The sequence below is a fragment of the Dermacentor andersoni genome, chromosome 4, assembly GCF_023375885.2.
Source record: "Dermacentor andersoni chromosome 4, qqDerAnde1_hic_scaffold, whole genome shotgun sequence".
Classification (NCBI taxonomy): domain Eukaryota; kingdom Metazoa; phylum Arthropoda; class Arachnida; order Ixodida; family Ixodidae; genus Dermacentor; species Dermacentor andersoni.
The window spans coordinates 14,005,409-14,029,034 of NC_092817.1; the positions used below are offsets into that span (position 1 = coordinate 14,005,409).

Here is a 23,626-nt window from a genome sequence, read left to right on the forward strand (position 1 = left end):
GCAAGGCTGCTTTATTTGAGGGATGTCAGTTTTTCAAGCACTTCTGAAGTAGTCTAACATGTTATCTAGTACTGCTCTGTATCATAGGTTCGTATTCAAAAAGTCTGTGTGAATTCTAGATTACAAGTGTAAGAATTGTACTGCAGTCAGTTCAGGCTTGCTCACAAATTTGGCCATACCTCAGTCATCCTATTTGAACACTTTTATGAAATGCAAGGCTGTGAATTGATCTGGTATTGAGAGATCTGCTCTGCAGACCTTTCTGCAACTTTAGAACGACTGCACACATTGTTTCAGCCATATTTAGTAGCTCCCAGTCCTGTTCTTTTCAGCTTACTTCTGTTATTTTCAGTGGGTGATTTTCACAGTCCAGCATTAGGCATGGCAAGAAATCATTCGCAGCGAAATGTGCCACATCAGAAGTCACCGGTCGTGTATTTCCGAACTGATGGCACCACTTCTCTTATGCTTGCACAGAGGATGTGGGAAACCAAGCATAAGAGAAGTGATGCCACCACTTCAGAAGTACTACTGGCAACTGAAAGCAACACACTAGACTGCTAGAATCTTCGTGATGATGCCCTTGGTGATGCAGGCGAAGCATTGCAGCAAATACTAAATGTACTCTTCCCTCTGATTTTGGTCAGTTCAGCCCAGAACAAAAGTGAACACTAATCTGTAGGAGTGTGCAAATACCGAATAGTACATTTCGAATTGAATATCGAATCAAATCAAGAAAAAGAATATTGAGTATTAGGAAATTTCTCACAAAATTTAATGCATGTCACTACTGTAAGGAATAGCTAGCCTTGCTCGCATGCTCTGGGGTTGCCCCCTGGCGCCGACGGCCAGGACCACCAAGGAAGAATGGGACTGAGCTCTACACAGCTCGGACCTTGAAGCACAGCTCTGGGCTGTCCATCGGGCCCGCGACGCGGCGGAGGGGCATGGCCTCTCTGTCCCGATGTGGGAGCAGCCCGCTGCGCACTAATCGCGTGCACCGACGCACCTCAAGAAAGTTATTCATCCATCCATCACAAAATTTAATGCTTATGAATTTTGAGCAAGAAATCACGGTGCGGAACATTCTCGGTGGTCTGCTAGCTTTGCATAACAAGAACGTAGAAAGCTCAGTAACTTAATCAAGATATAGAGTAAAGACTACTCTCATTAAAGGGAACACCAAATTAGTATGCCCACACTGATTACAGCTCAGTGGTATTATGCGAAGGTCTGGAATATATCTTTTTTGTCAATATCTGTTTATAGAATTTCTGTTTTTAACCCTTTGAGAGTCAATGACATAAATATATGGCGCCGCGAACAAGTCCAAAAATGGTCGGTGCTGTATATTTACGGCGCCGTCTGTATGTTTAAAAATTGCGCCAATTTCCTAACTGTTTCTTTTCTGTCATGTGCTGCCACTATGTGGGGATACAGGGAATTTTTTTGACACCCAATGAAGCAGTGCCGATTAGGCCTAATGGCCTAGGCAGTACGGCCGTGATGAAAATTCGTTGCTGGTCGATGTGGTAACAGGCTGCAATCCATTGCAGAATGCTTGCCTAGTTGTTTGAACGGGTGGCTCACCAGTGATCAGTCCCGAGATCACGCGTGCAGGTTGAATTGACGGCTGTTGAAGCGGTGTGACGTCCATCGCCTTGTACCGACAGAGGTGGTCCCAGCTGATGCGGCACCATTCTGTGAATTACGATGTTTGGGCGCTGTGTATGCGATCCTGTATCAGGCCGACATCAGGTAGCGCTTGCCGCAGCTCACTCGGTGCTCCTTTTGCACCGAAAACGAAGTGAAATGCTCGCTTGGGTGGCATCAAGCATGAGGGACTCCAGATCGAATATGTCGAATATTCAAAAAACTGAATAGTAGATATTTGATTCACGAATTGAATTATTAAAACATTCGCTATACAATTTTATACGGTGATATTCGAGTAATTGCACACCCCAACAGTGGGAGCTGCCAGTGAAAGCTGTGCCTTAATGTTGATCCAGCTCAACATTAAGGCACAGCTCAGCATTAAAGTCACTCTCAATTACTGTTCCAGGGAGCTACTTAGCTAGCTAGTAGAAATTGAGCCTTAAAAAAATTGCCTGCTTTATTCAGAGGACTGCACTCCGGCTTGCAGCCTCTGAAGGTGCTCATAGCAGTGAGCGCCTCCAGTGCCCAATTGCTCTGGCAGCTTGGTTTAGCTTAGGTATGCTTCAATATGATATGTAGCACTGTAGCTTTGATATCTAGCACGCTCCACATAGTTGCAATCCGAGTCGGGCTGCAGTAGGAACCAGTCAAATGTACCTCTAATGTTGGTCTCTATTGTCCCTTAAACAGTGTTTTGCCCTGTATGTTCAGAGAGCATTGATTACCCAACAGAATTCATTGAGATGAAGGTGGACACCCCTATACTGCTTTCATGAAACTTTCCTGTTCTCTCTGCCCTCACAGGAAACGATCAGCACAGGTCCCTTCGTGATGCGGAGCACATGTCGGCATTGCCATGGCACTCGCATGCATGTCCAGTCACCCTGCCAAGAATGCCATGCCAAGGGCACCACTGTACAGCGTAAAACGGTCACGGTCCCCGTGCCCGCAGGTGCAACCTCTCGCATATTGCGTGAACACTTTTTTTTCTAATTGAAGTAAGCAGTGGTCCATGTGGCACTGCTGTTACTGTTGCTATGGAACAGCAGCAGCAGAAAACATCACCACTGTAATGATGAAAAATTGTCATCCACCCAACAGTGGCACGAGGCTACAAAGAAAACCCATACAGGTTCCTTAGAAGGAATGCTTTGCAGTTGAAGATCGATTAGTCCTGGGGCAGTATTCTCAGCTGATCGCTTTTGCTAGATTCACCATGATGTTAATAAACAATGGAGACGACGTAAGCCCGGGGGAAATTTACTGTGTCCTTATTCAAATGTAAAAATAGTAAAGAAAAAGGGTATTGAAAGGAGAGAATAAGATAACGTGCAGCCAGTGGGAGCTGAATCCACAATCGCCGCGTGACCTATGCAATGCTCTTCCATTAGACCGCTTTTATGAAATGTTTCACTGTGCCATTGCTGCCCCATATCAAGCTGCTAGCAGCAGTCTGTAACAGACTGAAGGGCAATTTACAGTTTTTTACAGTATAATCTCGATATAAAGAACTTCAGTATACCATATAACTATTTAATTTTTCATAACTTGTCCATAGCACGCAATGTATCTTGAACCTCAGTATAATGAATTGTGTTTATACACGATTTCAATGTAACGAAAGTTTACTGCTGCTGCGAAGTACCATATTTACTCAATTCTAACATGCCCTCGATTGTAATGCGCACCCGTTTTCTGTGACCAAAAAAAAGGGGGGGAAAAAACCGCCCTCAATTGTAACGCGCACCCGTTTGCCGTGACCTAAAGAAAAAGAAAACTGCTTTACAGTACCGCGTACCTCATTCTTTCACACAGAAATACAACTTTCTCTCATTTGGAAAAAAAAAAAACAAGACTTACTCCCAATGCGCTAAAGTTGCGATGAATAAAAAAAGTCGTAGTTTTACCCGAAAGGCAAAGCATTGATTACGATAGCAAATTAGTAGACAGCTGTACGAAAGTAAATATAGTACTTTTAACGGCCATATAAACTTTTAAACATTCACTTACTAACTAAATTAACAAGTGTGGTGTCACGCACGCATTAGCAAACATGAACACATCTCACTCAATTACTGCGAAAACTCTAAACGTTGGAGTGAGGAAGTGCGGTAGCAGGAGCGAGGGAATTGACCTTTGTGCAACCTCTCGCTTCGTTCGCGTTGAAGCAATGAGAACATAGCACGGTGCGCCTATATACATAGACTCTTGTCTCCGTCGCAGATCGCCTTCAAGACAGGGGCTGCGCCATACGAGCAGCCGCTGGTGTAGAACGCCTCTCATGTTTGCGCCAGTCCCGCATGCAAGTTTCGGGATTTCCGCACGCAAGTTTCGGGAACCCAGGAACGCCCCTGATGTGGACAGATTTTCGTCCGTCTCCGCACACATGATCACTTTCCTTTTAATTGCGGCATCGTGATGAACTTGCCATGTCTTTGCAGTCGGCATTTTCATGCTGATAGAGCAAACGCAGAAAACGGGAAGACAGGCGGTGCGCTAAACTAAGTCAAAGGAAGCACTGCCTAAGCACACGTGCTACAGCACATGGCAAAAGCTACCGCAGCTAGGCTCAAAGCACGTACAAGGCGGCCATTTTTAAATGCCGATGGCGATATGGTAACACAGATTTAGGGTCGTACTCGATTCTAATGTGCACAATATTTTTGGACCTGTTTTATCGGAAAAAAAGTGTGCATTATATTCGAGTAAATACGGTAATACTGAGACAGTGAAAAGAAACTTCTGGAACGCAGATGGCCAGATGGTTGAATTACATGTAGCTGCTTGCGAACGCACCTCTAAAGTTGCCCCTGACCAAGAGCTGCCGCCCAAAGTGGAGCAGTGCCATGTTCCATACAAAGTCCGAGTGCAATAAGGTCCTATTGCGACCTGCACGCTGTATACTTTACATGCAAGTGAAAGCATGTGAGGCTAAGCCGAGAAGGATGGTGGGTTGATGAGTGCCGTCTTTTCATGTGAGCATGGGGAAAGGGGCCAGTGCAGTAACGGGGTAACATGGGGTAACGTGATAAAGCGTGTGTGCATGGGTGGGGGGTGCAGGCAGGTTGGTGCGGCTCCATTTCTAGTGGCCGTGGCTACACAGGGCTGAGCCCATACACTGTCCGTACAGCCTGTTTTAGCGGTGATCTGCAGCATGTGCAAAGTCTGGGCAAGCTGAGATGGCATGGCATGGTGCACTGTCTTAGTGCTGGAGGTTGCATAATCTCGAGTTTCGAAGACACGTTCAACCGAGAGGCAGACGAAGCATCAGTTCCTGCATCGTCTCACTGCAGGCAATGCTCTCTCAGTGGGCACGAAAGTGTGGCTGGCCTCACTTCGTACCGCCGATGTAAAGATATTGTCGACATGTCATGAAATTGTATCTTTTGTTCCTGACCCTCAAATTCAACAGAATTATTGTTTTTTTCTCATTAAGTCTGCTTTTTCTGATTCCTGATACAGTCAAACCCACTTATAACGATACCGGTTTTAACAATGAAAAGCTGCTACGCCGTCAACTTTTGCACGTTTTCTATGGGGAAATAAACTGCTTACTACAGCGTCCCCATGCCGTATTATCAGTTATAACGATGAAGTCTGGCTGCTGGGTATCCGTGCTAAAAGGTAATTGAATGTAAAATCGTTGAAAAAGAAAAAGTAAAATGCGAGCCATGGCACGATCGATTGCTACCCCAACTGCTGCCGCGTGCTTCTCTCCATGAACGTCTCCAGTCACCTTTCTACTCCTCCGAACACGAATGGGCTGCACCCATAGCTCTGCGCCGCGCCACCTTCCGAAACATGAATGGACCATGCTAACTGCGCTGACAATGCTGCCTGTGCTGCTCACAGATTGCTTGCTTAGCCCTCACAGTTGGTTCTTTACTCTGTGGCCTCCATTCTGTGCAATTCTGCTAATGGATTAAGTCGCTTGTGCTTGTCTGTGTTAGTTGCATCGAAGTCATTCCTGGCCACACTGTTTCTGAGCCTTGTTTGACTTGCTGCTGAAACGGAAGATGGCTGATCCACCCGCTGATCATCAGCAGTGTATGACATTGCTGGTGAAAAGAAAGCGCACTGCTATAGATTTGGAAACGAAGTGCTAACTGATGAGGCGGTTGTCACGAACGTGCTTGCATCAGATAGCGACAGTGACGGCCATGACGGCAGCACTGACGCGGGAGGGCAGGCTGCCTCAACATTGTCCCTGCGGGAGGTCCTGTAGATGATTCAGTCTCTCGTAGGCTTGTTTTTATGAAGGACCTTCCGCTTCACTACGTGGAGCGCCCGGATGCTTTGCAGAAGGATGTCGGTCATAGAGCCTTTCAAAATAGGTGCCGATAGCCGCTAAATTTCTCACGAAGGCTCAATATACCAGGAGTGGTATTATTGTTTGATCACTTTTATGAGATATTGTGCGACTCTGCACCCGACACGTCGGGTGTCTACGGGCAAAAGCGATCCTTGCAGGGAACCAAGCAAATGCTGTTGCACATAGGCCCTACATGTCCAAAGCCTAGCTCTGTCAAATGTGAAAGTGCTCGTATCCAAAATAAAAGTAATCGAACGGGAATACCGCCCCAGGCCTGCATTTTTGTAGCCATGCCTTTCGCTCAATTATATGCCAGTCTTTCATCCACTGTTCTCAGCTGGCTCTGTTACTTAAGAAAATGCAAAAGACATGCCAAACATTCAGCGCAGCTGCAATAGCTTGCAGAGCATGTGGAATTGCGTAGCATGCGGGAAATAAGCAAGTTGACGACACTCCGTGCACATGTGAGCATGCATGTTGCGGAGGTCATGTGTACCTTTTCATGCTTATGCTTTGTCAGGGGTCAGAGTGGCGCTCCACCAACAATATCAATTAGATTGCAATGGACAGTGAATAGTGGATGATAAAAGTGGCATAGAATGAAGTGGAATTTGCTGCAGATTTGCTTCCCTACAGGCACGTACCCAAGAGGGGGCCCGGGGCCCCCCTTGGGTACGTGCCAAGACGTGTGCCAGAAATCTCGACGTGCCAAGGCCAAGACGTGTGCCAGAAATCGCGACTCACGCCAGCTTACCCCCCCGTCCTTCCCTTCCCACCCCTCACGTGCGCTTGATCGTATACCACGAGTTCGCTCCTCTCCCCCTCCTTGCCTTCATTCGCACAGGAAGGCGGCACTCCTGAAGCCGCCATATTTCTTGTCTCAGCCTTGCACACTTTCACTCGCACCTATAGCACTAAGTGCGCGAGGCGCGATAGGGTCTTATCGCACTTCGACTTTATACGAAACATGATGTGGCTCCACTTTGGCGGTCGCACTTGTCGCGTTGCACGTGATTTAAGAGGCGCGTTTGCAAGCAGTCGCCTGTAATTCAATCATTTGACCATCTGCATCCGCGAAAGTTTCCATTTATTGTCTCGGCATTCCTTTACGGCGGAAGCGAAATTTAGGTATATTGAAATCGCATACAAACGCACTACGTTATATTGAGGTTCTAAATACCTGGTGTTCTATGAGAAGAGGTTATGAAAAGTTAAATACTTTGTTATATAGAGAATTTCGTTATATTAAGTTCGTTATGTCAAGATTTAACTGTAGTACCAAGGAATGGTTGATATGATGATTTGTGAAGTGAGATATTAGTTGCCTTGAGACTGTGGGCTCTTGGTTTTAGTTAACCCTTTCGCTGTCGGACCTTTCTGGCCGTGACGCACTTCCAGTGTCGGCTTGGTTTCAGGGAACGAGCATAACAGGGAATGAACATAGCAATTTATTTTTGATTATGATTAGTATACAAATAATGTAGTCAATGCTATATGCACATTTCAGTGTTCTGCAGCTGCTGTTAGTAAACATCATCATCATCATCAACCTGACTATAAGATCCGTTCAACATCCGAATCTGACGATGCGGAACCCTCTTCCTCGCATGCGACTCTGTCCGAGTCCGAATCCGAGCTTGGCTCGTATTCTAAATCGGAATTGAGCCACCGCACCAATGAGCAGACGAAGGTCCCGCGCGCTCAGCCATCCGAAAGTAACCGCGCGCTGGGAGGATGTGCTTTCAGTCGCCCGCACAACGGAGAGAAATGGTATGTTGCGTGATCAAGAAGACAGAGGGAGATGGAAAAAGGCTAAACAAAGTTCGAAGGGCTTTACGTTTACTGCTGCAAGCCGGAAGCGAGGGTTCGGCGAGACAGCGAAAGCAGCAATCGAGTCACCCTTTTCGGAGAGGCAACGGCACGTGCGCCTGAACTTGACGCGGCGTAGCAGACACACCAACAGAAGAAAAATAAAAACCTTCAAACCAGCGGAGATGGCAGAACAACCCTTGAACCCATAACCACACGCGCGCGATGCAAGGATCCAGCGAACGCGGAGCCACCGCGCCACTCAGCAAAGAGAAAGTGGGGAGTGGCAGTCGCACCGTACTCTTCAATACATGGGTTAACGCAGGTCGGGGAGAATATACGAACTCGTAGAAAGAGTCAACAGATGGCTTGGCCAATTCAGGAGCGCCAGCTTTGCGCTCAGGCGCGAAATTTTGAACGCACGATAGAGAACGTACCGGTACGTCAGTGACACCGTGGGGGGGAAGCGCGATGACGTACCGGTACGTCCGTGACAGCGAAAGGGTTAAGGATCAGAATTATGTTAAAGGGCCCCTGAAACGGTTCGGACAAATTTTGTAGACGCGTAGGGTACAGCTTAAGTAGAACATTCACACCACAATTTAAGTGAAGCGTTACGTATTAATGGAGCTACAAGCGATTAGAAGTTACCCTCCTCCCTAGTCATGCTTTTCCTCCTCAACTCGTTCGCCGAGCGATCGGGGCTAAGTTCCGCCTTCACTGCTTTCGCGTCACGATGCGACGTCACATCGTCCACTTCCGGTTGTTTTGGAGCCCGCCCCCGCCCGCGTGAAATCTCTCCGCTAGCCGCTTGGCCGTCGACCCCAAGCGAGAGCTATCGAAGCAGCGTGCGTTGCGAGCATTCTGTCGTAGCGCCTAACGTGTCTGGTACTCCGGTAACCACAGGCAAGCTGGTCATTTCGGCAAATGACTGGAGGCATCAACTCAAGCTGATGAAGGAACTTTAGCGTAGACGTACGTGCGGCCTGATCGGTCTGCACGGTCCAGCCACTTGGCGCAGTGCTTAACCAGCCAAACAAAGCGCTAATATTGCTCTAACCAAGTGTAAAACATTTTAAACATTTACAAAAACAAAGTGTTGATGATTACACTCCTGCGAAAAATACACACCAGCAGCCAAAGAAGAATACACTTCGTTACTGCTACTGTGTATGGTTGAGCTCTGTGCCACCAGGTGGCTGCACCGTGCAGATCATTCGCATTTGCGATTCTGCTCATCCCATGGCTCATCCCGTTACGGCACAGTCAAGCGGCCAGACCCTGTCCCCTTGCGCTTGCATTTGCCCTAGCACCGGACTCGCGAAACGCTATTGCGTTAGTAATCTTCCGGTGTAAAGTGACGGCCACAAACACGCAAACCCTGGCGCCGATCGGATAGTGGCAGTCCGATGCGCAGCAGCCAGCTCGCTCGTATGCTGCCTTGCAGAGGGACACGATGTCGCAGCTTGACATATTGCCAGTCGCTACGTTTGCAGTCCACAAAGCAACAAAGTCGAATCATAGTGCTCGCGAAAAGACTGCGACCACTCTGACCGCGGAGCTCTCGTCAAAATGGAGTACGCTGTAACACAAGCAGACGACACTTGCTGTGTGCCGGAAGTGCTTAATTGTATTGAAAAATCATTCTTGTGTATTCTATTTATGTTACTTTCTCTTAATAAAAACAAATGAACTAACATTCCAACTATTACGAAGATCATTTGTTTACCATAAAGTTGGAAAAATTATTGATCACGCGCCCTGGTCAGCCAATCGGATAGCTCGCCATACTGACGTCATATGGGTGATTTTCGTCATATGGGTAGGGGCGGCTTAAAATTCCGCCGAGCAGCGTGCTCCGATCGGCAGCGATGTGCATTTTTAAAACCTTATAATAAATTACACGCTTTACGCGGAGCACTTAGATGTGTCAATTAATGATCAGAAGGACCTACTCTAACGACTCAGTACGTTTGTAGAAAATCGTCAAAATCGTTTCAGGGTCCCTTTAATGAATTCGAGTTATGCACAGTTATTTTACACCATTGTGATGAATCTTCAGAGGAGCATTTACAGTCAGCCATAAAAGTTAGGGGATACGAATTACACAACAAAAGTGAATTTCGGCTCTGTAAGGCATGTCACTTCCAATTTAATGGATCACCATGTTGGCCGCAAAATGCACTACAGTTCGAAACCTCAAATCTGAAGCTATGTAGCTAGGCTTCGCGAGAATAAGTTTTTTCGCAAATCCTATCTCTCATAAACTTTTTTGTGACTGACTCTATGTTGAAGGCGTTTGTTTCTTCATGGTTTTGCTACAAGGTGTTTTATCATGCCACAGCTTGCATTCATTGTGTCTCTTCTTTCAGGTGTTGAAGATGGGCAGACAGTGCGCATGCAAGTGGGCAAGAAAGAGCTCTTTGTCACGTTCAAGGTTAGCTTGTTTGTTCTATCCGGGACAGCGTTTTTCCGCTTGGGGTGCATCAGCAAGTGATAAGCCTTTCTGAAAAGTGCTTTTTCCTTTCCCGTAAATTATATTCCTTAGTAGCAGGGTTACACAAGCCCCTATGCAAAATGTCTTTATTATTTTCATTGAAATGTAAGGAAAAGGGTAGTTTTCTTACAGTATGGACGATTGTTCCTTTTCACAATAGTAATGATCAAAAGATAAGGAACAGCAGACCTAGCTTAGTTTTCAGTGCAGGATTCTTTTTATGGCATAAATGTTAAAAAGAATCATGCACTTTGTTATGCATCTTTGTTATGTTAACATTGTGGAAATTTTCTGTTGCACTCTAGTCTCTGTGACTTCTGGACTTCCATAACTACGGTTGATTGGATTGCGTGTTGCCAGGTCACACAAGCTGTTAGTGTTGCTGAACCGTGTTTGGGAATTGTGTTTTATTCGCGGTTTTAGGCTTTCTTGCAGTTTTTTGTGTTCTTTCAAACTGCTGTCCGCAAGAAACTATCCTCTTTACTGCTTCTCACACTTTGTTACTGCTTCTCATGCTTTCAATAAATTAAACTGAATAACACATGGTTAGGGAATGCAAAATTTGTTTGTAAGGTCGATGGGTTGGAGATGTGTTGCAAAACTGTGCTTCAGCTGTAGATTGGGTTTTTAAATCTGAAATTTCCAATTTTTGTGCCTTTCCTTGACTCGTACATTGTCCTCTTGGCAGGTTGCACGAAGTGACTACTTCCGCCGTGACGGGGCCGACATCCACACGGATGCTGCCATGACGCTCTCGCAAGCTGTCCTTGGTGGCACTGTGCGTGTGCAAGGTCTCTACGATGACATAATGCTGAAGGTTTGTGGCGGGTTTTGGGACTTAGGGTTACTGCGAATCACAACCAGTTTTCGAGAGTGCGCATAACTTGGAAGAAAATACTGACAAGAATAATAAAGTCATCATTTATCATCATCATCATCATCATCATCATCATCATCATCATCATCATCATCATTTATTGACCCTTAAGGACCCTTTTCAGGGTATTACATAAGGGGGAATGCAAAAGCATCAAGAAACACTATGGTCATTATTATACAATGGTTAACTCATTAGTATAATGGTAAACAAAACTTAGTATACATGCTAGTAGACGACGGGCAAGAAAAATTAAGAAAACAAAAATAAAGCAAGGTACGAACCGGAAGTAGAAATGGCAACACAACCGGCAATATAACAAAAAAGTAAAAAAAGAAGAACTTAGACGTTAGAGTAACAGCATAGTACTGGTAGGTTAAGGGTTTAGAAAACATGACAAGAGGTGTCTAAATTTATCTGGATTACTTTCATTTACTATGCTGTTGGGTAGCGCATTCCACAATTCAATAGCACTGGGTAAGAAAGAGTTGCTGAAGGCGCTAGAGGAACCATCGAGACGTAGACTTAGGTTGTTAAAGAGTCGCTTAGAAAAGCGGTTGGGCGGAAGTAAGAGAGTGTTCCTGAGATGTGGAAAATTGTAATAGAGTTTGTGGAAAAGGGAAAGTTGTGAAATCTTCCTACGAAGTGCTAGGTTAGGGATGCTGAGGGATGATCTAATGCCGCTTATACTTGTATGCCAGTCATAGTTTGAAGCGATAAAACGTGCTGCGCGATTCTGCATTGCTTCGAGCGAGTTAGTAAGATAGGACTGGTGAGGGTTCCAAATTGCTGAGGCATACTCAAGTTTAGTCCGAATGAATGTTTCATAGGCGAGCTTGCGTACGGGAACAGGAGACAGAAAAATCGATCTTTTGAGTAGGCCAAGTGATTTAGAACAGTCGTTTATAAGTTGAGTTATGTGTGCAGACCATGTAAGCTGATTAGTGATAGTAACGCCTAGATAACGGTAAGAGTCAACTTTAGTCAAGGGTGTGGAATTAAGAAAGTACTGATGGTTAATGATGTCCCGCTTGCGAGTTACACACATGTACTTGCACTTGGAAACGTTGAGGGACATGAGCCAAATAGAGCACCAATTTCCTATTTTGCTTAGGTCTTCCTGGAGTACTAGTTGGTCATTACGGGAGGATATGCGCCGATACAAGACGCAGTCATCAGCGAATAACCGAATTGATGAAAGAATGCTATTAGGGAGGTCATTTATAAAAATTAGAAACAAGAGAGGTCCGAGCACAGAGCCCTGTGGTACACCTGACAAGACTGGCCTACTTGTCAACTTGAGGTTATCGATGACAGTGTGTTGTGAGCGGTTTGTGAGAAAGCATTCAATCCAGGACAAAACAAGTGGGTCAAGATTAAGACAAGCAAGTTTCGCGTTAAGATGTAGATGGGCGACACGATCAAACGCCTTTGCAAAGTCAAGATAGATAACGTCGGTTTGGAAACGGGAGTCAAGGTGTAGGTGAAGGTCTGTGGTGAATTCGAACAGCTGCGTTTCACATGAGTGGCCTCGTCTAAATCCATGTTGATTGGGAAAGAAAAAAGAGTGCTTGTCTAAATGAGATGCAATGCTGGAGTACAATATATGCTCTAGAATTTTACAAGGTATGCAAGTTAGGGAAATAGGGCGGTAATTACTTGGACTAAAACGACTACCAGATTTGTACACAGGTACAATACTGATAATTTTCCAATCATTCGGAATAATAGAAGAGGCAATAGATTGAGTGAAAATCAATTTCAAGAAGCAGCTAGATTGATATTTGGTGCTCTTTATAGCTTTGGCCGTTATGCCGTCTGGGCCTGGCGCACTGGAAAGATTAAGGTTATCGATTAAATTGGAGATTCCTTGAGTATTTATATTAACAGCCGGCATTTCCGAAAAGTGAGTAGATGGCAACGTAGGAATATCAGTTGGAGGTTCATTAGTGAAAACCGAGCAAAAGTAAGAGTTCATGACATCGGGACACTGATTCACTGAAACAGGAGACCCGTCCGAGTTGATTAATGCGATACTATCACATGAAGTACGTTTAAGTGATAATGAGTTCCAGAATTTGCTAGGGTTGACACGTAGAATGCTCAACAGATCCTGGTGGAAATATTTGCGTTTAGATTGTCTCAGCAAACTTGTGTATTCCCGCAATACCGTCAAGTATCTTCCCCATTTTTGCGGATTGTTGCGTCGTTTGAGTTCGCGGAAAATGCACTTTTTTTTTCCTAGATAGTTTTTTAAGGTTGTTCGAATACCAGGGTCTGCCGGCATCCCCGCAAATATGTACAAGAGGAACATGGGCATCAAGAGGAGACAAAAGTTTATGTTTATAGAGTAACCAGTTTTTCTCAACTGTTCTGGAAGGGGCTGATTGATGGAAGTCTACAAAAAATGATTCTAGCTCATTGTTAATTTCTGCAAAGTTTGCTTTATTGTAATCTCGGATGTATATAGTAGACGGCTGGTGGGTAGGAAGTTCAATAGCTATGTTAAAAAACAAAATGTTGAGATCGCTAACACCTTTAACATACTGTAATGAATTTATTAGTTCATTATTGGTAGTAAGTACTAAATCAAGAATGTTATTATACTGCAAGTAGGTCTGGTAACTACTTGGCTAAGATTGTACGTAAGAACTGCTTCTAGGAAATCTTTAGACGCGCGGGTTGAAGCCATGCAGCTTTCCCAGTCAATATCCGGAAAGTTGAAGCCGCCGCATAGCACGAGATTAGCACGAGGAAAACGGTAGATTAGATTGGATATGATGGAATTAAGTTTGTTTGTAAATGTAATGTCACAATCAGAGGGACGGTAACAAGAAATTAGTATGGTAGTGCTTGTCGGCAGTACTATCTTGAGACAAAGGATCTCGTGGTGACTTTCAGTAGATAAGCGAGAAGAGACTAGCCATTGTTTGACGAATACCAAGACCCCCCCGACGACCGGTCCTATCTTGCCTATAAACGGTATACAATGAGTTGTTCAGAAGTTCCTGGTCCTCGATGTCAGAGTTTAGTCATGACTCTGTGATAACAACAATGTCAGTGTCATCACCCGTGATGATCGTTTCCAGTGCCATGATGATCGTTTGCATTTATGCCTAGTGTACTAGGGAAGTCCTAATGCAGTTAAACCTCAATATAAGGAACGTCAGTATAACTAAATTCTCGGTATAACAAAGTATTTAATTTCTATAACTTCTTGTCCATAGACCACCATGTATTTAGAACCTCAGTATAATGAAGTTTGTTTAAACAATTTCAGTATAACGAAATTTCACTGCCACCGCGAATGAATATCAAGACAATAAATGGAAACTTCTGCAGATCATCATCATCATATTCAGGCTGGTTACGCCCACTGCAGGGCAAAGGCCTCTCCCATACTTCTCCAACTACCCCGGTCATGTACTAATTGTGGCCATGTTGTCCCTGCAAACTTCTTAATCTCATCCGCCCACCTAACTTTCTGCAGCCCTCTCCTACGCTTCCCTTCCCTTGGAATCCATTCCGTAACTCTTAATGACCATCGGTTATCTTCCCTCCTCATTACGTGTCCTGCCCATGCCCATTTCTTTTTCTTGATTTCAACTAAGATATCATTAACTCGCGTTTGTTCCCTCACCCAATCAGCTCTTTTCTTATCCCTTAGTGTTACACCGATCATTCTTCTTTCCATAGCTCGTTGCGTCGTCCTCAATTTAAGTAGAACCCTTTTCATAAGCCTCCAGGTTTCTGCCCCGTACGTGAGTACTGGTAAGACACAGCTGTTATAAACTTTTCTCTTAAGGGATAATGGCAACCTGCTGTTCATGATCTGAGAATGCCTGCCAAACGCACCCCAGCCCATTCTAATTCTTCTGATTATTTCAGTCTCATAATACGGATCCGCAGTCACTACCTGTCCTAAGTAGATGTATTCCCTTACCACTTCCAGTGCCTCACTACCTATCGTAAACTGCTGTTCTCTTCCGAGACTGTTAAACATTAGTTTTCTGCAAATTAATTTTTAGACCCACCCTTCGGCTTTGCCTCTCCAGGTCAGTGAGCATGCATTGCAGCTGGTCACCTGCAGATGCATCTGCATCTGCAGATGCAGATGGTCAAATGGTTGAATTAAAAGCCACGAAAAATTTAAATTGAAATTGCTGATTCTATCGACTTCGTTATACTGAGGTTTAACAGTAAGACATTGACTGTAGTCTGACTGTTTGAAGTATTTTGTACTTTGTACGGGGTCCTGAATATGTCAATGAGCATGTTCGAAAAAAGATTTTGCACTCACCGCTGCACTGTTCTTGCTCAAGTTTTGCAGAACGATTGCATTTTGGCGTTGAATACATTTAATATAACACTTGGCACAGTTCATTGCCTGCTCTTTAAGAAAAAAGGCAAATTTGCCTGCGCTTTTGGGGATGCAAGCTGCTGCCGCGATGGTGCAAGCATAAATTTGTGTCGCCGCCTGCCGTCAGCTGCAGAAAGCAGCGTTTCAGGAAGGGCTGCCGCATGTTGCAGGTGACTTTACTGAATTTAGGCGAATTTACCGGAGCTCGGAAAAAGTACGTACTAAATGGTAGTACTGCTTAACCGAAACAGCATGAGATCACCCACTTACCTGTCAAAAACAGAACTCAGATAGAATTCAGTGAAAGGGCAAACACATGCAGTATTTATTCATTTTGCGCGACAAAAGTCTGTTATTTTCAATTGATGCCACGGCGGCCTAGCAGCGACGATAGCGGCCTCAAAGCCACTTAAGCTGCGAGCCTCCTTTTCCGCCAGCTCCCTCTTCTTGGAAAACACCCGCATGAGGCTGATGTAACATGCAGCTTCTGCCACTGTCGGGCCTAAATTGCCCGTGCTGTCCCTTTCTGTGTTGTCCTCATCACTGTCGTTAGACAACACTTCGGCAATAACAGAGGCAACAATGGCGAAAAGTCAAACATCATAGCCGACATCTTTTCAGAGTTGCAGCACTACTGCCGAGCAACTTCTCCTTCGCATTCCAAATGCCACACACCGTTGTCAATGGTAGATCCCTCTCGCGTGCCAGCGACGACTTCCTGCCACGTTCGATAGCACGAACGATGTCCACTTCTGTGCTGAGCACCCGGTTTTTGTCCGAACTTCGGCATGACGCGAGTCCTAGCTTGCATGACGCCAAAACACAGGCTGCAGTGCTCTCTGGCACGGGTCCGAAATTATGTTGATGTGGCTTCAACCTTCCAAGTGCCCTCTGCGTTTGCGCTTCGAGGCCATTCTGAACTCCGAGGCTCGCTGTTCTGCCTTGCTGACCTACCGCATGATTGCGCGATGAAAAGTGGAAACACTACATGTTAACCCTTTGAAGGTTTTCGACGTATATGTACGTCGGCGGTTTTCTGTCCCGCAAGGTCTTTGCCGTACGGGTACGGTTCCGACCCTCTGTTTGAAATTTCGCGCCATAATGACGATGCGTGCTCACTGGGAGGTGCTGCCACCTCTTAGCATTTACAAGACGCGTTTGAAATTGGTGCTACCTTCTTGGGGAGATAAACAGAGCTGATTGCTAGCTTCAGCGCGTCGCTCAGACTGCGGCAACGCCCCTTTGGCGGTTTCGGTTTCACCGCGTGATCGCAACGGAGGCGCGCGAAACGTCATTTTTTTCTTTGTCGGCACACTCTTGCAGGGCGGTGGAAGTTGATTTCTATCTTGATTGGCGCTGCTCTTAGCTTGCTTATCAGCGTCGTTCGCGAGGTATTCTCGCTCTCGGTGGCAACGCGCTTTCGCGGTTTCTGTTCCGCCGCGTGATCGCGATGGAGGGGCGCGAAACGTGGTTTTTCTCTTTGTCGGCACGCTCTCGCAGGGGCGCGGAAGTTGATTTCTATCTTGATTGGCACTGCTCTTAGCTTGCTTATCACCACCGCTCACGAGGTATTCTCGCTCTCCGCGGCAACGCGTTTACGTGAGAGGGTGCCTCAGACCTCTGCCCAAGGCAGCCTCATGCAGAGATGTCATGTGTGCGCCAACACAACTCCTCGCTCCAAGAGTACAGACACGCATTTTAGGTGTGCAGACTGCAATAAGGCGCTGTGCGTAGACCCGTGTTTCAAGGAGTAGCACGCTCGGAAATACTATTGAACATTTTGCAGTTCTGAGTGATGCCGACACCAAAATACTGTTCCTAATTATTTTTTACTATTTATTCCCGACTTTATACATTTTGTACATTCAAGATCCGCTATAAAGTAATTTGAACACCTGGGAAAGTTTTTTTTCAGAATAATTTTACCCTCAAAGGGTTAACCGATATGTACGCAGTATGCTAGTATGGTTTAGAGAGATACAAAACGCATTATGTTCAATGGCCGCTGAGTTAGGGATTTGATTTTACTACTTTTAAAACAAAAGTACTATTTAAGCGGGTGCAGTTTAATGAGGTTTTACTGTACTCCAAAGAAAATGTTTACCGTTCAGTCGAACTGCCAGGCAGTCATTGCGAGTTATTTTGCAAGTTTCAGTAGTTTGATGGCTTTCTATTCAACTTTAAATAAAATTCTGTGTGAAAGTAGCTTTTTGCTTCATCTGTAGTGTAGTGAAAGGGGCCAACCAAGATTTTGGGACTTGTTTGAATTAGCTCGAGTTTGAACTTTAAGTGTGAGTTGCTGCAAATAAATTCAGCAATCGATCAGCCTTGAACATGGCCTACCAAAAACTTTATTTCCAGCAGTAAAATTTCTTTGAACCACCCTGTGACACACACAGTCATGCTGCTGAAATGTTTTCAGTCATCCATTCATTCAATTAAATGACTGTTTGCAATTTGAAAGCATTATTGTAGTGGGGCTACATTACAAGTAATACAAACAAGAACTAATACAGTAGCATTACCAAGAAAACAGAATGTAATGACAGTGTCATTAAGTAACAATCATGTCAGTCAGATATGTAAAAGTTGAATGCTATATAGTTAACTTCCATTAATTCAACCGGGACAGGACGGGTGAAATTTGTCTAGTTACCCACAGGTCAAATTAAACAAGGGGCAACAAAAAACCTAAACACACCACTGATTCATTTAGCAGTATTTGCTGCAACTCAAGAACACGTCCTCGAATCGAATGTGCAACCTACTTTTTATAGGTTCGAAGTAGATATTGTAATAAGGCGGTTGCTGCACTTTAACCCCCTTATTACAATATGAACTTTCACAACTAGCCTTACTTGCCGCTCTACTCAAAGTAAAAAACTAACATAAAAATTACATTAGAGCTCCAAAACAAAGTATGGAAAACAAATGGGCACCCTATTTTTTAGCGAAAAAAACATAGCATGCCGCAGATTCTGGCAATAAAAAAAAGATGAAATCGGCTAACAATACTTTTGCAGAACGGCAATTTATTTAATTAGTACCCATCATCGTCACTCTCAGACAACACTTTATCACGTTATATAAAGAACCACAACATCTCCTCCATACAGTCCATAGTGCGTTTTATATTATGCATTTATCAAATCACTCCGCAACAATTGCAAACAGGATGGTGGCCCAAGCCTAAACTAACCACTTTGCTATTTCATCCTGCAACGCACGCAATTCTCTGGAACACTAAAAATACATGACAGGACTTGTTGCTGTTAATCTTGCATGTAAAATAACTTATCATTTGAATGTGCTTTCATAATCAAACTGAAACCGGAGTGCGTCTTTGTTTCGTCGTCATGCAATGCAAGAACTTGTTTTGTTGCCATCCATTATTGCCAGCTTGTGACGGCAATGGTGAAGGTACTGGCTAGGCTTGCTCTGACAGTAAGTTGTTGTGAACACAGTTTTGGTTTCGTATCGGAGTGCACTGCCCAGGCAATTTTTGGCTAAATTTCCCATTAAAAACAAATGCATGCCATATAATTTGAGCAAGTACTCTAATAATTCACAGCGAACTACTTGGAGTCAGCACTGGGGTCGGGTGAGTGCGTGCGTGATGATCAGCCAAATTTGAATTATCCATCGAAAGCCAATTTCAGGATCGAAATTGGTCCCAATAAAATCAAAATCTATGGGCACCAGCTTGGGGACGACCTTAGCTCAAGGTCTAATTAACCGAAAAATCGAATTTACCCTGGTCGAATTTAAGGGACACTACTCAAGGCAAATATTAACTCAAACTAAAGTGATAAATTGATGCGCATGGAGGTCTAAGGCGTCAATGCTGTTGCGAATAGAGGTTTAGTAATTGAGAAATTGAGGTAACTGCAGGACACGATTTAACGCTAGCCCGGGACATTCAGGCTGATGACGTAGAAACTCCTCATTACTATTCTCTCACTAGCACTCAACTACACATAATAAAACGATCATTGCATTGCATTATAAGACAGAAGAAAGTGCTACTTGTCTACATCTATTCAATGAAAAAAAAAACTTTTTGATGTTACACTTGATGACGCATGTGATCGAGAGGTTTTGTTTTTGCGCGACTCTGTGCCACCCACACTTTCATGCCTCAGTAGCTTCGTCATTCCGCAGTGCTGCGCTGGTTTTGCTGGTTTGCGAAACTCATTCAAACTGCAAGTAGCAAAGAATGCCATATCCATGTGATGTTGCATGATGCCTGAATGGTCCACGCCACTTGATCAAGAGCAGCTTCAGCAGGGAATCCAAGCTCTATCTTGGCTCTGTTTCTGGCAGTGCTTTTGAATTTTGCGCAATAAACCGTAGCACTGTCTTTCGGGTGCCAGTTTTGCTCACCAACCACAGTAAAGGGCTGTGATGGCATATGCAATGTCACAACTGCCAGCTTGGTGGCAGGCAATTTGAATGGATCTACACGTATGCGGACCCTTCAGACGTGATTTTCCTTTAAGCTATGTCTTTTTCTTTGGCACGAAACATGTGCTGCAAGGTTTCTGGAATGGTATTTTAACAGTCCTCGTTGACTTAATATTTGCCTTTGGTATCCCTTTAAGAGAAGTCTACTGTATAGGAAGCTTGCTGGGCATAAGTTTACAATAGCATTTTAACATGATTGAGTAGTATCCAGGTGTTGCTTTGTTTTCCCATCATCATTGTCTTCAATTAATTACCAGGGCATTGATTAATCTGTTTATGATGTCCACTGCTTGCTTGCAGATCCCCATGGGAACCTCGTCACATACCAAAATTCGGTTGGCGAACAAGGGAGTCAAGCGGTTGAACAGCTCCGGATACGGAGATCACTATGTCCATCTGAAAATACGGATACCACAGTTAGTTGAATTTTTGAGACATATATAATAGTCGTGCACATTGAACGCTTCAGCTTTGTGTGAAACAAGTGTCCTGTTCATGTAGAAGTACAGTATGTAGGCCTAGCAGAAATTATTTTAATGAAGTTGAACCACATTGCTATGTTCTCAGTTGCATTTTCTTGACTGCTATTGCATTTTCGTGATCCTGACACAACATGCATAGAGACTGCTGGTTTTTTTGGCTCTCATATGGTCAAACGTCGACTTAACGAACACTTATATGATTAATTGTCTAATATAATGAAGTTTAACTAAAAAATTTGGTTGGCCATGCTGGAGTTAATGAATATTCTGCTGCTATAGCAAAGGGAACATTTGCTCACTCAGCAGCTAGATGGATGTATTTTGGTAGCAAAAATGTCAAAAGCGCAGAAGAGCAACTTGAAACGACGTAGTCTGGACATACATGCACATTTATGCCGATGTGCCGATCCTGGATCCTGTGTCATCACACCAAAGGGCACAGTTGCGTATATTAACAACAGTGCAAAGGCAGTTTGTAGTTTACTGTTCCTGCACCACGTATCCGCAAGGCAAGCTGCTGACAGGCTATCAAAATTAACAAGAGACCGTTTGCTGGCCTGTTAGAGGCATTCAACATGCATTTCTTTTGTATTGACCCGATACCACTTTTGTTCTTGCAGATCGGATGTATGTTTATAATGAATTTTGGATAAACATAGATGTTTTTCTGTGAGATGCAGCTTTGTTATAGTGAGGTTTGACTGTATTTCTTAGTTCTTACATTAGCTTTTTTTTTTTTTTTTCAGTTAGTCTCATGAGAAATATGTCAATAAGGCCCTGTTGTACAGTTAGCATCTGATTTTTCAGACTCCCTAAGGGCCGTGAAAATGTCTGAAAGATCGGGCAGTCCGAAAGAATAAATGCGTGCCACTCACTGCCCCTTAGGGCTAAAATTGGCACAGGCGTGTCTGTAATAGCTCTTAAGGCCTGCCAGTGCACTTATTGGGCGTATCACTGCTCAGACTGTGACAGGACACGGCAGGTGCACGCGTGTATAATTACGGAATACAGTTGCCCCCTTCCACTCTTGGTGTGCTTCACTGCAATAAGTCGCGTATGCTTCATCGCTTAACACCACGGTATTGCGGCGAAGCTCTTTTGGGAACCGGCATGCAGCGTTTGATTTTTGCCGTGCTTTCCGCGCTTTGAAGCCATTGGTGGAGATGACAAAGGCGGCGCCGGCACCATTCCTGATGGCGGCAAATTGTTTCAATAAAAATTGCGGCACTGAACAGCAGGAAGCTTGGTAGCGAACATCGAAGCAGCTAGGCTGAGTGTGCCGCGGTGGTGGCCATGGCTGCCAGCGAATTGGCGGGCGAGAACACTGGTTGAAGGCTGCGAGATAATCAAAAACTTGGTGGTGTTGGCTTCGATTAATGCCCCTTTGGACCTGCGGTCACGGCATAAAGTCAGGAAAATCGGACAGCAAAGGGTTTCTGCACGTGAAATTTCAGACGTTCTTGTACATTGGCTCTAAGGGGTATGTGGCAGTGCCGAGAAGGCATCAGAAATATCTGGCATGTCCGAAAAATTTGTCATTGACGGCGATTTGACAAGCTTCACGATAACGGAAGACCAGGATATACTGTACAAGTCATGACCATAATGACCTTTACTTAGAAAACACTAATTCTATTGCAGAAATTTAAGCATTCACTTACTTTTAATAATGGGAATAAACTCCTTTGAAAACTTCATCTCACTTAAAGTTTAGAGCACTTGAACATACTGCAGATATTTATGGAGAACTTTTAATACCTGATGATTGCACAGATTAACTTGCTGTGGACCTTTTTGTCTCTCTTTGCCAACTTTTAGGCGGCTAAATGACAAGCAGAAAGCCCTGATTCAGGCCTATGCTGAACTGGAAACGGACACGCCTGGCACTGTTGACGGCATAGTCAACACAAGGCAAGGTAGGGATATACTTGAATAATGAGGAACTACGCTGATGATGTGGTACTAACTACTCATTATGACAGATCTGACATTGATCGGAGACTGTAGTAGGAAAAATGCATCAGAGACACTTGCGACTGCTTACGTATGGGAATGCAAAAGCATTATACCATTTGTAGATCTCGGAACGTCATGGATGCACTTATTTTATGCACTCATGACGTGGTGCCAGCTCCTCCCCATTGGCAGCAAAGTCACGTGCCCGATGATGCACACACTAGGCCACTTGTTTAGTCAGCCAGATGGCTGTGATGTGACGTGTGCAATGACGCATGCACTGGGCATACCTTTAGTTGGCCAAGACTGTGAAGCCACTGTGGCGTCGGGGGAAGTGTGCTCGTTCACATCCCAGAGGCCTGGATTTCATTCCCACCCAGAGTGAAATGTACCGAATTTTCTTTTCAAAGCCATTAGTAATTTACTTTGTTTTGTTTACAGGAACCTCCCTGAGAAATTTGACGTCAGTCCGAGCATTTTTTACATGTTTTTACTCTCTGCCCCGTCAGCCATTTTTGGTACCATTATTCAGTCACGCCGACTACAGCGGATTTTCACACAATGGGGCAATAATGCTTTTGCATCTAAAAGAAAAGAAAGAAAAAAGAAAAAAAGAAAGGAAACATAGTGTTTGCTGAAAGCACTCTTAGAAGGGCATAACATGTGCCATCATCATCATCATCAGCCTGTCTTTATGTCCAGTGCAGGATGAAGGCCTCTCCCTGCGATCTCCGATTACCCCAGTCTTTCACTCACTGGTTCCACATGTATTCATAACATGTGATTCCATAATATATGTAGGGGTCTCCGGTTTCGGGTTTTACATCTTCAGATATTGAGAGGTAAAATAAGGGCTAAAAATTAGGCACAATATTTTTTTTCTTGATAATGGGAAATAAATTGTGCTTTTCTCAAAGGCATTTTAATATTGCACTTTTTGGAATTATTTTCTTATTAGCACCGAAAGGTACTAACAGATAAAAGCACAGGCCTCCTGGGCAAACTGAAAATATGCTTAATTTCACTGACAAGTTATGTAGGTGGTTGCTCCAGAAAACTTTCTTATAGCAGCTGGCTATGTGGGAACATGCTATGCTCATGGCGTTAGGTGGAAGCTGAGTCCACCACACGGTAGATGAGTATTCTACCATAAAGCTAATCCTGCAGATCATGAAGCATTGCACAAATTGATGTGGCTAGCCGTGATGCT

The 23,626-nt window shown here is 44.4% G+C and overlaps 1 protein-coding gene across 2 annotated transcripts in view; it reads left to right on the plus strand.

Moving 5' to 3' along the window:
• Positions 1 to 23,626, plus strand: part of LOC126535970 (protein tumorous imaginal discs, mitochondrial) — a 37,282-nt gene that overhangs the window by 11,347 nt on the left and 2,309 nt on the right. For both annotated transcript variants that reach the window (XM_050182850.3, XM_050182851.3), the window contains exons 6-10: positions 2,464 to 2,611; positions 10,153 to 10,217; positions 10,966 to 11,094; positions 20,279 to 20,394; positions 22,279 to 22,376. In XM_050182850.3, the coding sequence (XP_050038807.1) occupies positions 2,464 to 2,611; positions 10,153 to 10,217; positions 10,966 to 11,094; positions 20,279 to 20,394; positions 22,279 to 22,376 (556 nt within the window). The remainder of the gene's footprint in view (positions 1 to 2,463; positions 2,612 to 10,152; positions 10,218 to 10,965; positions 11,095 to 20,278; positions 20,395 to 22,278; positions 22,377 to 23,626) is intronic.